This window comes from Camponotus floridanus, unplaced genomic scaffold (assembly GCF_003227725.1).
Source record: "Camponotus floridanus strain SB8 unplaced genomic scaffold, Cflo_v7.5 scaffold100, whole genome shotgun sequence".
NCBI lineage: Eukaryota > Metazoa > Arthropoda > Insecta > Hymenoptera > Formicidae > Camponotus > Camponotus floridanus.
In genome coordinates this window covers 162,942-178,337 of record NW_020229216.1, presented here as the reverse complement: position 1 = coordinate 178,337, position 15,396 = coordinate 162,942, and the positions used below count along the sequence as shown (strand labels likewise).

Genomic DNA, 15,396 nt, shown 5'->3' with positions numbered 1-15,396 from the left:
AAACGTATTAAATTGTTAATTATAATAAATAAAATATACTAATTACAAATTAATTCCACATATTTAATGAAATGCATACAACATATCACTTTAATTGCAATTATTAATTGATATAATCACTTCTAAAATATGAACATGAAGAATCAAAATGATAGTTTAATTTAATTTTATTTTAATTTCTGCCCTGTGCTTTTTATTATTATTTTATTATTATTCTTATTGTTTTCAATATATTTAATAAATTACACTTTTTTATGGCATAATTCTGTTCCCTTTTTAATCTTAAAAAAATAGATTAAATTCTACTTTATGTATGTGAATTAATTATGATATATTATCGTATTTATCTTCTGTACTTGTCAGCTGTAAATGTATATCTTGATGGAACGATAACGAAAATAAACTTGCACTAAATATAACTTTTCCGAATTGTGCCAAAAATATAATATCGAAATCTATTGAATTATGTAGATCATAAGTATATTTTAATAAGTAATTCAATCGCAGTCATAATTTTAGCGAAGAGATAAGTCATCGCTTTTCACGCTTGTCAAAATAATATTTTATTAAATAATAATAAAAAGAAAAAATAATAAAAGAATAATAATAATAAAACGATAATAAAAAGATAATGCACTCTAAGATTTTTAACTTTAACTTTTAATATATGTACATACGAGTACTTCCTAACATCAACTTTTAAATCCGCGATATTTTGTCTTGCGATCATTGTAATACTTCGTCTGGTATAATATCTAAATTTTGTTCTCGTATGTATTTTGCTATTGTGACACAGCTCCAACTGCACTTTCGCAATCGGCAACGATGTCAAAAGATATGTGCAATTAAAATGGAGTAGAGATTTCCGCGGTTTGCAAAATGTCGAGTTTGTACAGTGTTAACTGCTTATATCTCGTGTCCCTGATTTTCAAGAACATATAATTCCGCAATATTAACGCATTGACCGTGAACAAGAGAAAGAAACCCACACAGAAAAATTTGAGCGAGTCAAGATACACGGATATATCGAAAGTTCGATCTTTCTTCAAGTATGTATAATAACTCTCTCACCTTCGTATCGTTCCATCGTATCGCATAAAAATCCTTTCACGGCAATTCTACAATCGAAACCGGTTGGCCTTCTCGTGTAAATATATTATAAATAAATTATTAATCGTGAGATAGGACTTTTTTCTTCTTTCTGATAAACCACACGCGATCGGATCTATCCGTTTATTAATCATTAATTAATAGAGAGAGATAACAGAGAGATTGGGAAGAGAATAAACGAATAATGCGACTCTAGAGATATTTTAATAAATATATAAATTGAGATAATTAAATATTATTTAGAAGAATATAGATCTTTTATTTTAATTTTTTTATATATTTATGTTAATAATAATCATCTTTGTATTAAGACAATAGAAAAATTTCGAAGAGAGTATTAGATCTTTAGCAAAAATACTTTTATATTTTAATTATTTTTTGTAACTTTTACAATGAGCCTTCTTAATTACCTCTGAGATTAATTATTTACAATTAAAAAATCTTTTTTATTGACAATACAATATATTAGTAAATACGATAAAAATAATTTTAGTTTTATATATAAACAATTTTATTTTATTATTAACATAAATATAACATATACACGCACGCATATAAATATTGTACAGTAATATAGAGTATGCTATAATGCAATTTTAACGATAATATCTCTAGTTATTGCAAATATTATATTATATTTCATTCATGTTAATGTCAAAAAAACTTGTACATTAACATGATAGATTTAAATCTAATTGGCTGATGTGATTCGAGCTTACTATACTTTGCAAATAAACTAAATAACAATTTAACCCGAGATTCAGACTCGCGAAAAGAGAAAGGGCCACAACAAAACAATCATCGATTTCACCGCGTTTAATTATTTCGAGCCACGTGCAATCACGTATGTGACCTATTTTCATATCGCCGCCAGGCGTCGATTTATGTTCAAGAGTTTTCGTAAGAGCTCTATGCATAAAGTTCATTGCGTGGAAGAAAAATATATGGATATGTCCAAATTTGTTCGAAAAAGCAGTTAGGAAAAATCGGAAAAGTTTAAACTCAAGCCGCGTTTGCATATTTTAATTAATTTTATTATGAAATAAAAAATACGCACAATATAAAAATTCTTTGCGCGTGGATAATAATGTAAATACATAGATTAAAATAATGACAATTTCGTGGACAATATAATGTATGCGTTTTGCACGTGAACGGAAAAATACATAACGAATAATTTCTCAGAATTTGCTCGAAAAATATATTGTAATGTAATAATTGAATGAATATTTATTGTTCAATTCTAATTTTTTAAATATATGATATATATTAGATAATTACTTATCTCTCTCTTTCAATTTTTATTTCTATAATACAGACATTTTATTTTATTGTAATATTCGCTTTTTTAATATAAAAATTATAGATTTATTTTTGTACATTTTTTTTTACTTCTAATTAAAATATTATCATAAAGTAAATTAAATATATAGTAACTCGATAAAATTAGAAACGATGAAGAAAAATTATAAGATACATATAACTACACGAATAATTATTTATTCTGTTTAAAATAGCGCGTATACATCTCATTATTTCTTGTATTATAATTTCCATGCGGAGACGTTTTATATATTATGATAACAAGAAAAAAACTTTACTGCGCGCGCTGTTAAATGCACCTTATACGTTATAATTTCATGTGTACTGACTGTGGTTGTTGCAAAAACTGCTGTTATCTTTGCAGTTTTCTTTCAGAAATGTGATTTATGTACTCTATGTAAAATGCTTGCTGTGATTTCTCGATTTTGGATAAATACAAAAAAACAAATTCACGTAATATGATGTCGAATCTCAAGTTCGTGTTTCGTAAATATTTTGCATTCACGTATATTCGAAAATCAGGATGCAGATTTATAATTATCGGTTCACAAACAGAATCACCATGCAAATTATGACGCTTACTCGCAAAAGAGTGAATTCGTTCCCTTTAATTCGATATGTAACACCGGTTCAATGAGTTTAACTTAATTGGCGACTATTTCTCCTACCCGTATCAAAACCATTAATCTGATATTCAGTTTGCATATTTAATGCACTTTTGCAATTCTCTCGTTGCTCTATTACACTTGTAATTCGATGCGTAGACCGAAATTGGCTTGACAAAGCTCGATGAAATTTTATAAATCGCTACGGTTCACTAGAATTCCCATATAGTAGCGATAGTATTTCGTGTATACTTTAAAATTGAAATAGTATATTTCCTCTCACCCGCGCGCTTAAATGCAAATTAAAATAAATTCTCATCGGCGCAGATTTATCTCTCGTTTGGCGATCGACTCTTTATTTATTTATATCCCGACCATTTTAAATACGATATTCACGCGCGACGACGATGCTGAATTCGTGCAAACATTTCGCGAAACGTGACCTCAAGCGAAATTTTGCTGCTGCTCTCTTTCGCTTAACTTGGTTTATCAACGAGCGAGCGAACGCTGTATTTTGTACATAATTCGCATATTACGAAGTTAAATTTTCTCGTAGCGAATATGATGGAGAACGGTTATGCTAATATCGCTGAATTCAATGGTGTCTATTTCCGCCTACCTACATTCGCAAATATTCTTGCTCTCGTCAGAATGAGAACGCGCGTCGAAAATCATCTAGGAAGAAATTTCGCCTAAATTGCTGTAACAATGATTTAATTTAAGAACCTTATTTCTATCGTGGAATTTTCCATCCGTTAAGTTAAACAACTCGATAATGACGAGACGTGTTTTTGCGTGGAAGAAAAAAATAAATCTCCATTTAGCAGGCACATATACATTTCCGCGATAAACACTCCGTTCTAAGAAACAATTTTAAGTAAATCGCTTTAACAACAATTTAATTTGAATAGGTATCTCATCTATACGTGAACTTTTATTTTTAAATAACTCGATAATGAAGCTTGAAATGAAAAAGCTATGTGTGGACAAGGAAATTTTCATTCGATATATAATTGCAAAATTTGTGCATAAAGTACTTATAAATGAGCTTTAAAATTATAAAAAGAAATTTGAGATAAAATTGTCATATCATCCTATAATAAATATTTAATTTAAAAATTTTAAATATTCTTAAATTTCCGTTGTTATGTGACTTACGAAGCTGTAGATTATGAAAAATGTCTTTGCGTGAAAGAAGAAAATTTCTATTTAAGAGCTAAGTACCAATTTTTTGCTCGAAAAATGGTGCAAATGCGCTTCAAAAACATTTCGAGAAGAGCTTTATGATAATCGCTTTAATGAAATTTTTGTTTAAGAGTCTTATCTGTTAAGCTGAATTTCTCATTGTCAAATAATTCAGAATAACAGAGCTTGAGAGAATTAAAAATCCTTGTGTATAAAAAAAATAATTTCTCTTTAAGAGATGTCTTTAAACATAGAGATATTATGCAGATACGCATTTTACGCTTGCGTTAATATATTTATTTTTTCGTTATCACTGCACTTTATAAGCACTGCAATTTATCACTTTGTAAAGATGTCTACCTTTAAATAAAAAATAATGGTGTTGTGTTATGAGAACGTCCATTATACGATTAACTATAATTTTGCATTTTACCATAATTAGATTTTGAAAACATGATACAATTTTTAATAAAACTGAATACTATAATATCTGTTTTTGCATTTAATCTTTAACTTATTCACCATTAATGAAAATTTGGCGCTTCTACCAATCATCGTGCAAAGCTTTTTATTTAATCAAAATTTTACACATTTGAAAAAAGAATTTCGAAACCTCGGAGATTTCAAATATAACGAAACTCAATCACAAATATAGCTAATATCAATTTACTTGTTAGAGGTTGAATCTTTATTTCTAAATTCAAATTGATAGAATTAAAGCAATTAATTACATAAAATGTTTTCAATAAAAATATGTCGAATTATAAATAATGATTTATTATATATATTTGTGTGCGTATAATCAATTATATATTTTCGATTATTTATTCGCAGACAAAAGGTGATTAAAACCTTACACAGACAAAAAGTGATTAAAATCTTTGGATAAAGATTACAATATTTAAAATAAACACATACATACACTTCTAAATGGCAAAGTTTTGAGATGACACCGTAATATCTCTAATTAAATGATAGAAATAATTATCTTCTGATATGCATTATGATAAAAAATATGATCCATCGCAACTGTCATATCAAAAATAATGAAAATAACCGGCTCTATCGCACCTGTCAAAATTTTCAATAGACTATTCAATAAAAGACATTACCGCATTGTCGTATGTCACGTTGAAAACCGTCTTGCGCATCTTGATCACAAACTCCAAAAATGCTCGAACACCTGGGCGACCTTTAAAACGTCGAGAAACGAGCAGCAATCACACAAAATCATCCAGGACGAGCATCAATCGATTCACAATTCTTCTCGATTCGGTAGCTTTGATGATGAGTCAGTTTGGCTCTTTGAATGCAAATTAAATAGGAAGGAAAACCGACAAAATTCTTGATTCTACTAGACACCTACTTCTCGCCTACTCCCACGCTCTTTGCAATTTTTAGAGAAGTAGAGAAATAAAAAGCAATTGCAGGCGAATCATCGGTTGAAACGACATCCCCTTTGAAGAACCGATCGGATTATCTTTCGCCAATCGACACACAGATTTCCCCACTGTAAAAATAGGAAGGTACATCTAGGAAGGGTTTCTACTACGGGATTAAAGCACCCTGACTACTACCGGATCGCAGTCTCAGACAGAAGCCAACCGCTGTGTCCGCACAAAAGAACACCTCATCGATCGCGAGCAAGGATCAGCGCGATGATCCCAGTCACTTCCTCGTTCACACCGAAACCCGGGCGGATTTCCGCGATCGGTGACGACAAGCTGAAGGCAATACCGGAGCGGAGACCAGCAACCTTCGACGGTCGACGGCGCACTGGCGAGAGACAGCCAGCCGCTTCAGGTTGGGAGCAAGACTACCTTATCGACGCAGGCGTCCTTGACGCAGACGCGCGGAGGGTCGCGGGATTCGTGTGTGCGCCGGATAGCACAGTATCCCTGAAGAGGTGCAAGAGGTGAGAGGCGCAGGGCAGCGTAGCACAAACTCATCGGTTGTGTAGATACCTGTTGAATGCACTTGGTCGGGGAAAGGTGGGGAGGAAGTGCCACTACTGCGACGAGTCGGAGAAGCATCCGGCGCCGTCGCCGTCGTCGTCGCCGTCCTCGTCGCCGATGCGTCGAGCCAGCGAAAGGATCCTCGAAACAAACGGTCACGGTCGATCGGAGATTCGAAAACCCATCTCTCGGCGTGTACCTCTCTCTCAGCCTGCGAAGTTCCATCCACGCGCGTTCCATTTGCCGCGGTAAATGACGGGTGAATGGGGGACTTGGCCGATGCAAAAATATTACTTTCCCTTTCGATTTATAGAGCTAACGAATCGAGAAGAATTGTGAATCGATTGCTCATCTTGATTTTGTGTGATTGCTGATGGATTGCACTACTATGGATTGTACGTTTGCATTATCGAAAAATATGAAAAAGATTATTTCGATTTTAGAATATTTCGACGATAATATCATCTATATTTGATCTATATTAAATCTTTTAAATGAATTTTCATACATATTGAAAAAATGAAGCTGTTAAATATATCAAATCTTCATTTGTTATTTTAATCAAAAACAATTAAACATTTTAATGCTCGTAGAATAATCACAGATTAAAGATATCCACTCAAAATCATTTGCGTGTTCATTTAAATGTAAGATGAAGAGGAATCTTTTCATTTTATTACGGCAAGTGCGATAGATCCTTTATCAATTCCACGTTATATTTTTATATTTGTCGTAGGAGTCTTGATGTAAGACGGTAAAAGTTTTATAAGTCAATTTTATTCTGAAGGATTGATGCCAATGTCACAGCTGTCACCGACAAGATTTGAAACTTGCTCCGATGAAAGATCGCGCTCACGTTCAAGGAGAAACGGAAAATAGCCTCCGGAAACAGTTAAAAGCTTGGAAATTACATTAAGCAAGGATAGGAAGTTACGAATCGAATTGAGACTCGTGATTACGCGGCAGTTCTTTCGCGAGATATAACGGGTAGTTGGAAAAGAGAATTGATGGAGCAGGGAATTTTGAATGTGGATTTTCTCTCGTGTCGTGCACGAATATTCTCTCGTATCCAAAAGAAATCAAATTGCATCGCCGCGAGATGGAATCACGAAATTTCCCATCCGTGAATAATCAAGGTTGACGGACATGTCTGAGAATCCGATCGAAAATCTGGACCTGATGAATTCCTCGCGCGTATCTAACAATGTAATTTTGCTGCAACCTCATTACGCACTTGTTACACGAGATATGTGATTTCGACGGGGAAGCCGCATTTCAGTATCGCATATCAAATGAGATTCGGATTTGGCAGTAAATAAGAGAACTGAGATTCGTACATACACTGAATTGTTTTGCAATTGCAGCTTTGCTACAAAGTAGCCTCGCATTATATTGATATGTCAGATTGTTTTCATTGTTAATGATAATACTCGTGTTAGTAATTGAAAGATAGAGAGATAAGATAGATAAGATATAACAAAGAAACAAAGTACAATTACCAGAATAGTATTTCTAAAGTACTTAAAAAATATTCTAATTGAGTTGATTAATCAAACGGAATCTCTGCTGCAAAATAAGAGAATAAATCCTCTTCGCTCTTAAAAAAGCTGCAGTCTCTTTATATAACACAGATTTTTTAAATAGAATTTTCTTTCTCTTTTGCACAGTTTATTCTATTATATATCAATTAAAGATAAAATAAGAAAAATAGAAATGAAATATATAAAACAAAAAATGATAAAATAACTTTTCTTTGAAATATAGATAAATATCGCGTAACAAGAGGAATAAATAAACTTTCGAGCTCTTTATGGAATTCACAATGTACTGCATAGTTAGAATTTCGGGCGCACCGTTTGTGATGTTCTCCGAGAAAATTACTGCATCCTCTCGTCTTGCAGACGACGATAAAATTATACGGTAAGATCGGCGGAAGTGCAAAGTAAGGGCACGGCAGAAAGTTCCGTTGAAATTTTCAAAATTACGTCTTGCATTGGCCACTTTTCTGGCGCGCGCGACGCCTGCCAGAATAATTATAATAACGGAGGGCGCGGAACATTAATTTGATAACAGCCAGGCATTGTTAAATGCGGCGATTTGCACAGCTGAGTACATTCATTATCTTACTCACCCGTTTGCGTATTTAACCGATAATCCAAATCGCACCCAAATCCCAGCGGTATTTCTTCTAATTTATACATATTCCAAATCAAATTATGGCCTTTGTGACATTCTGCTACGCGCAATTAAACACGATTTCAAATCTACTTTTTCATTAGATATTTATGAACCCGTATAATATTTATCTGCTAACTTTTGAATGTTGAATTTATTAAAGCATTAATTTACGAGGTATTGTTTATAATACTGACTGATAGCAATAATTAAGGTTAAATAATTTACAGCTGACGGCTATCCATTATTAAGAATTATTAGCATCATACAAAAAATAAAGTAAGACACAGAAAACCCGAAAGCAAATAAAGTAAAAAGCAATATTAGTTTGCATTAAAATTTATTTAAATTAAAATTAAAGATACAAAAAGGCTGATTAATTAAATTAAATAAATATCTCTTAGATGAATCGCTACTTCACTGAAACATAATAATCCTACGAGTTCGGAAAAAATTTAATGCATATATATATATATATATATATATATATATATTTTGTAAAATAAAAAATTAAAAATATAATATTGTTTGTATAAAGAAATTGCAAACACGAAAAACAAAAATACCAATAATTATATGTTAATTTTAAAAGGCACGTCAATTTTATCATATTATAAATTACAAGACTAATGATATTTGAAAAATCTTAAATTGAAGATAAAAATATCAATTCGCAGATATCGTTGATATTTTTATGATTCTCGTGCCGCACAATCAAGTTTAAAAAAATATTATAAAGCTTTAGGACTTTATTCCCCATAGTATGATTTAAAATTAAATTATAATTTCTTTTACTCTCACGTCTCATGAAAATGACTCCCAGTCGGTTGACTATTTCGGTTTGCAACAGCACGTGGCCACCGAGTGGAAATAAACAGCTTACGTGCATTCGATATGATCTCGCGATACGCACGGATTTTGAAAAAAATACGAAAATCAAAAATGAGATTAATACAGCTACGCTAAGATGGGTTTTTCTGTAAATAAGTGTCCATACACGTATACATATATGATGAACTTCTCCCTGAAGAGATGTTGCAATTATGTGTTTAGCTAAATGAGTTTTAAACTTAACGCTCTGTTTCCTGTATGAAAATTATAATATATGAGGTCACGTTATATATAGTGATATTTTAGATTTACATAGAGCAGAGATACATTTTACACACGAAGTTTTTAATCAAATTGAAATTATTTTTTTTAATAATGTTGAAACAATGTTTAATTGTAAAAATGAAGAAACAATGTTTTATTTATTAATTGAGCGATTCAATGTAGTGAATTTTTGAGAATTAAACTTCAGAAATATAGAAAAATAAAATCTTATTTATTTAACTTTTAATGGATATTATAATTTAATGAATATACAATATATGAAATGATTTCGCGAATGATATTAAAGATTATATTATTTATAATGATATTAATATTATAAATTGAAAAAAATTACAAAAAATAATATTCCTCAATATTTTTTGTAAACAATAATCTAAACTAAATGAATCAAAGTCATAGAAAAAAATACATAATTTGCTAGATACAAGATATAACGCAAAAATATAGGGAATATATTACTATAAAATATATTTAATGTGAGTTAGGTTTTTAGTAGACTCGCGATAAAACGATAAATATTATTTCTCTTTGGAGGAAAATGTATGTATTATTCTTGTGAAAATTACTTGCACTTATCGCACTCCGTAGTAATGAATACATTGCAAAGGCTTCGTTAGCATACATCAATAGCCAATTACCATATCTATAAGGTGATAGCGAGTTATTTGACAACGCACAAAGATATTATCATACATTTAGCGATGTTAATACTATGAAAAAGGCAGCTCTATACATATTGATAGACTTTTTACGTGAAAATTGCGGAAAACAGCCGTTTTCAAGCGCTTTCAAAATATTTGATAAAAATTTCGCTTTGCGCAGACTTTATGGATAGCATAATAAATAGCAATTTTTACATAACGATGTTCTTGCGAACGTGCTGACCATTCATAGGAAATGGATATTATAATTAAAATAATCATGAAATGTAAACTTGATTCTCGTCGATAATTCAAAGTATTAATACTTTAAGAACTGACTAAGTCGTCGAAAATGTCTTTCGCGAATTAAACTTTAAAAAATAAAAAAAATAATAAGACACTTTTTTGTTCCTATCTCGAGAACGGATTGAACTTTAATGTAATTTTAATTTGTGGCTCGATAATTAAAATACTTTCAAGAAAAACGATTTTACAAGAAATAACTTTATAGGTACGTGTTTATTTTTTGACAATTTTAGGATATTTTTATTAACTTGCAGACCCTCTCACCGTAATTCTAAAACAATAATTATATAAAAATGTCAATTTAACTTTTTCCTCTTTTCATTTTTACGATATAGGATTATGTATCGAATATATAGTGGAAAATAAAATATATGATAGGGACACACGAGCTTTAGGCGCGTTTTGACGCATCGGAAGAGTCAATAAACGCTGGGCAAGAGCAAAAGTGCCGTAAGGCGTCGGTAAAGATACGTCAAAAGATTTTCACGCGCAAGTCGGGCGGTAAATGAGCTAAACTGCTTCGGGCCAAAGGCCTGGCGTCAAAGGGGAATTCAGCAGCGGCGCGCTAGGTGAAATTCTTGACTCTGCCCTCAGGACAGTGAATTACCACCTCCTAGCACGCCATCTAGATTGCTATTCGCACGGTCCTGCGTGTGGGAGAGGGTGTTTTCCCTTGCTACGTTTGAGAAAAGACACCGCCGACAGGGAAATGCACTCTTCCCGGAGATGCCTTATTCGCCCTTATTAATGTCTTCGCCTGTTTGCTATTTTTATGAATGTGAAAAGCATCGCACATATACATGATCTTTTATATCACATTTTTGCCGAAAATATAGTGTTTGGATTATTCAATTAAAAATCTTGGAGGTTTGATCTCGGAATATTTAATGGCTTTTATAATTTCTAAAATTTTTCATGATTTAAAAAAGGAATATTTACTTAATATTAAAATATATTTTTTGTACTGTTACTTTTCTATTTATGTCTATTTTAAATCTAATCTGTATATTATAATTACTTTTAAAGATTTGAACTTTTGATAAATAACAGATTTTTCAAAATCAGTGCTATTATGTTTAATAAAAATTGACAATCATTTAGTCACATTTGATAGTAAAATATTTATTTTATGAGAATATAAAATTTTAAAACATTGTATTTTAGAACGTCTCAGTTGATGATTAATTTTATTTGGTACGTTTTTAAGCGACTGTTAATACTTCCGGTAAATTTAGTCGTTTTGGGCGTTTATTAAAAAATAATTGAATGTCAACCACGTGTTATTTCTCTTCCATGCTTGTGAATGGATCTGGCATCAGAAATTGATGGAATAAACATATCGGAACGCGAGAATATAAAATTAAAAAGGTGCCCTGATAGAGTGGCCACTTGTCGTCACCGGTTGTCTAAGTATTGTCGAATATAATATCATCACGCGTTTACGATCAGCAATAGTACATTGTTGGAAAAAAATCGTTAAATAGAAAAATAAGAAGTGACATATTTAATTCGTGATTTTGTAAAAATACAACTAAAATTACATATTATTTGTTAAAGAAACATAATACCGTGTAAATAAATGTCTAATAAAACTAACTTATTCCTATTATATCGAAAAATCTAGTTCCATTCATGTATCTATAATAAAATTTACATATCGAGGAATAAGATATTTTTTGGTCATAATTTTTGGAAAGAGAAAAAAATTAATTTTTTTTGTATTTTGTATATAATATTTTGTTTCTCTTATAAAACTCAGATTTCATCATTTGCGCAGAAAATTTGCGTTATGTAGGAGAGAGAGAGAAAATAAATTTTATATTTTTAAACTAAAAAATATATGTTTCAAAAAAAATATATGTTGCTTAAACATTAGGATTGAAATTTATTCTAGCAACATAAATTTTAAAAGAGGAGATTACGAAATCGAGATAATCCATTAACATAGTTTCATTAATCGTTTTGATCTGTTGAGTTTGTTATCTCGCTGAATGTATTCTTTTTTTCGTTCTCGCAAATTCAAGCAAATTCTGACGGACACTGATATCATCAATTTTCTGTGCGCGAAATAAAGTTTTTCATATCGAGGCAGAAACAGTCCGATCAAACTCCTAGTCTTATTTGCTTTTTAGTTGCTGAATTGTCAATACACAATCGAATGAATGCAACCGCATGGAACAAAGTGTGGTCGATTTGAATCTATCGCAAATAATCGAAACCATTGTGACTCAAACTGAAAAAAAACAATGTAACACAGAGAGCGACTTGCTTCGAATCACATTCAGATGCATAAAGTAGGACATGTTTAGCGAGACTTAATTAGATGAATCTGTTTTTTTTTTATATATGAAAAATTTTAAAACAGAAAAAGTGACTTTCTAATTATAATATTCCTTTTATTTTAAACGTAAGATATATGAAAAAGGAAAAAGAATGATTTATAAAAATGTTCGTCAGATTTAACATTAAAATGCAAATACTGATAAACGACCATATCCATTTCCAAGTGGTTCAATGTCGTTCAATTCGTGTATTTTCGTCGCATGTTATGACATCGTACACGAAACATGCATATACGCTGATGTACGAATATATCTATATTCTATCACACTTTCACGAGTACAGCCGTGCAACTAAATCTCGATATTCGGAGCACGAGCGACGGCTTATTGCGAGCAATTTTATATTGAGAGCATAGAATCACATGGGAATCAGACCTTATGGAAAATCCCATAGCACGAAGATCGTGTTAACTATTGAAAATAACATATCGGATTTATATCTTACATCTTATAGATACAATTGATAGATAATGTAGATAAATTCTTGCTTAGCTAAACAATTTTTTTATATTATTATTAATCATATATAGAATTATTTTAATTTCACACAGAATTTTCAATGATTCTTAATATATTATCATGTGTTTTGAAAATTATTTTAAAACATTATTGTACGATTATCGTAACGAGCAAAATTTTACAATATATTTTTTTCTAAAAAATAAAGAAGAGAATATAAATCTTAAAATTTATTGTATTCTCCCCAAAAGCATATAAAAAGCAAAATAATAAATGCATACATATTTTAAAGATAGAATTAAATGAATGTAGATAAATTTAATCCAAAATTAAAACTTATATAAGACTATAATAAAAAATTAGTATTTATATAAGCAAATTTTATTCAATTGTAAAAAATTGTTCTGAGCTTTCAATGTAATTTAAACTTTTATTGGGTTTCTGATTTACTTTAAATTAATCGTATTTAAAAATGCTTTTTTTAACTTTTTTTTATTAAATTTGTACAAAACTTTTTCAATAATATTTATATAAAATATGTCAAAATTAATTATTTCAGATTTACTCTGTCTCTCTCTCTCTCTCTCTCTCTCTCTCTCTTAGGCATTAATAATTAAAAAGTTTAATTTAACACCCAAATATTGTTTTTCTTATTTAAACGAGAGATTAAAGATTAGCAGAAAAAGATGTTGCCTATTTTGAACAGAGAAAGAAGAAAATGCTTCTTTTTTAATAAATCTTTTATTGATCTGATCATGTTATTGCTCTCTCTCCTTGTCTCTTATATTTTGTCACTTCCCAGTCGATTATTTGCTATAGACTCGCGGTCGGCGTGAAATAGAAGTATCGATTCGAAACATGGATAACTTCCGCTATTAAAGTATAACGTCGCGGTTTCTAGCATCGGTTAATCGCTGGAAAATAGCGCACCTGTTTCTAAAAGCTGGTGCAAAAGTACCGGCCGTTGAGGCGACGAGCATTTTCTAGACGAGTTATTGCCGAGCACAACATTATTTATCACCATGGTATGCGTTTTCATAGCTATTCCGACGCAGCAATCTAATGGCAACAGCGTTATCCTACACGGACGGTACTCTCAAACACGAAGTCTGGGAGAACTCGATAAAAGCTGAGGACATATAAAAGTGCGCTTTAACGAGACTTCTGGACGCATTTTTAATGTCACGACGATCGTGAATGAAACCATACTTTTTTCAGATATTGCATAATTAATTGCATTACAAGTCGGAGTCAATTATAGCAGAAATTGATAGCTTATAAAGGAGAATAGATTTATTTAAAAGATAAAATATAAATTGATATATCTGTGAAAACAAGTAACTATTAAACATAAATATTATAATAATATAATAAGATTCAATCAACAAATATTTAATTACGAAGATTAACTTCATTGTTTTTCTACTTGATCTCATTCATAGAGATCATAAAAAACTGTTTTTAGAGTGCCATTAGAATGCACTGCCTCGCATCATAATTATCTCGAGTTGTAATCTCGTGTTTTATGAGATGTGAGATCGAATGTAATTAACCAGTTCACGGCCGTAACATGCACACCTCTCTCTTAACACTCGTCGCATTACGAAGAGCTACTCGCGAAAGCGCGCGAAAACTCGCTCGCACCCTATTATTTTTTAACGGCTCAATTTATGTAACTGCGCCGTAAACCTTAACAAGAATGCCGGTTATTAAAAGTCCTTGCAAAACGACGAGCGGCGTGGCGCCGAAGAAAAGACCGGAAACGAGAGTCAAAAGCGAAAGAGACTTCACCGACAGTGGGAACTTCACGCGCTCTCGTCGTTGCATCATGATGCGCGGGGTTGAGTTTAATGCATTCAGTACCAACAAGAGAATACTTACCATGTATGTTACCTCTTATTTAGAAGAATCATAGATATGCGTTTTAAAAAATTATCTTGCTTAAAATTCTAAGCATTAATTAACGTACAATTAGATTTAGTTGGAATTAAATGGTGTTTATCAATTAAATTTACTTACAAATTAATTATTTCATGAAATGTCTTATAATAAAAGAATAGAATCTTACAATTTTAAAAATATTTTATATTTATAATATATTAGAATTTGCAATTTTATCTGAATGAAATTATGTAACTTTGGAGCTGAATTTTTCTTCGGAATTATTTTGTCATAAGTT

At 31.0% G+C, this 15,396-nt stretch overlaps 1 protein-coding gene across 6 annotated transcripts in view; it reads right to left on the bottom strand.

Annotated features, from left to right (window-relative positions):
* LOC105257952 (venom dipeptidyl peptidase 4) overlaps window positions 1–15,396 on the bottom strand; it is a 317,166-nt gene that overhangs the window by 287,084 nt on the left and 14,686 nt on the right. For 3 of the 6 annotated variants that reach the window (XM_011268910.3, XM_011268916.3, XM_011268915.3), the window contains exon 1: window positions 5,336–6,005. The exons of 2 other annotated variants lie outside the window; for them this stretch is intronic. Coding sequence is in view for 1 of the 4 variants with exons in the window: in XM_011268915.3 (XP_011267217.1) it covers window positions 5,336–5,374 (39 nt within the window). In the remaining 3 variants the exon portion in view is untranslated. Of the gene's footprint in view, window positions 1–5,335; window positions 6,006–15,396 lie in introns of those variants that run through there. One more of the 6 variants, XM_011268912.3, reaches the window with a different exon arrangement.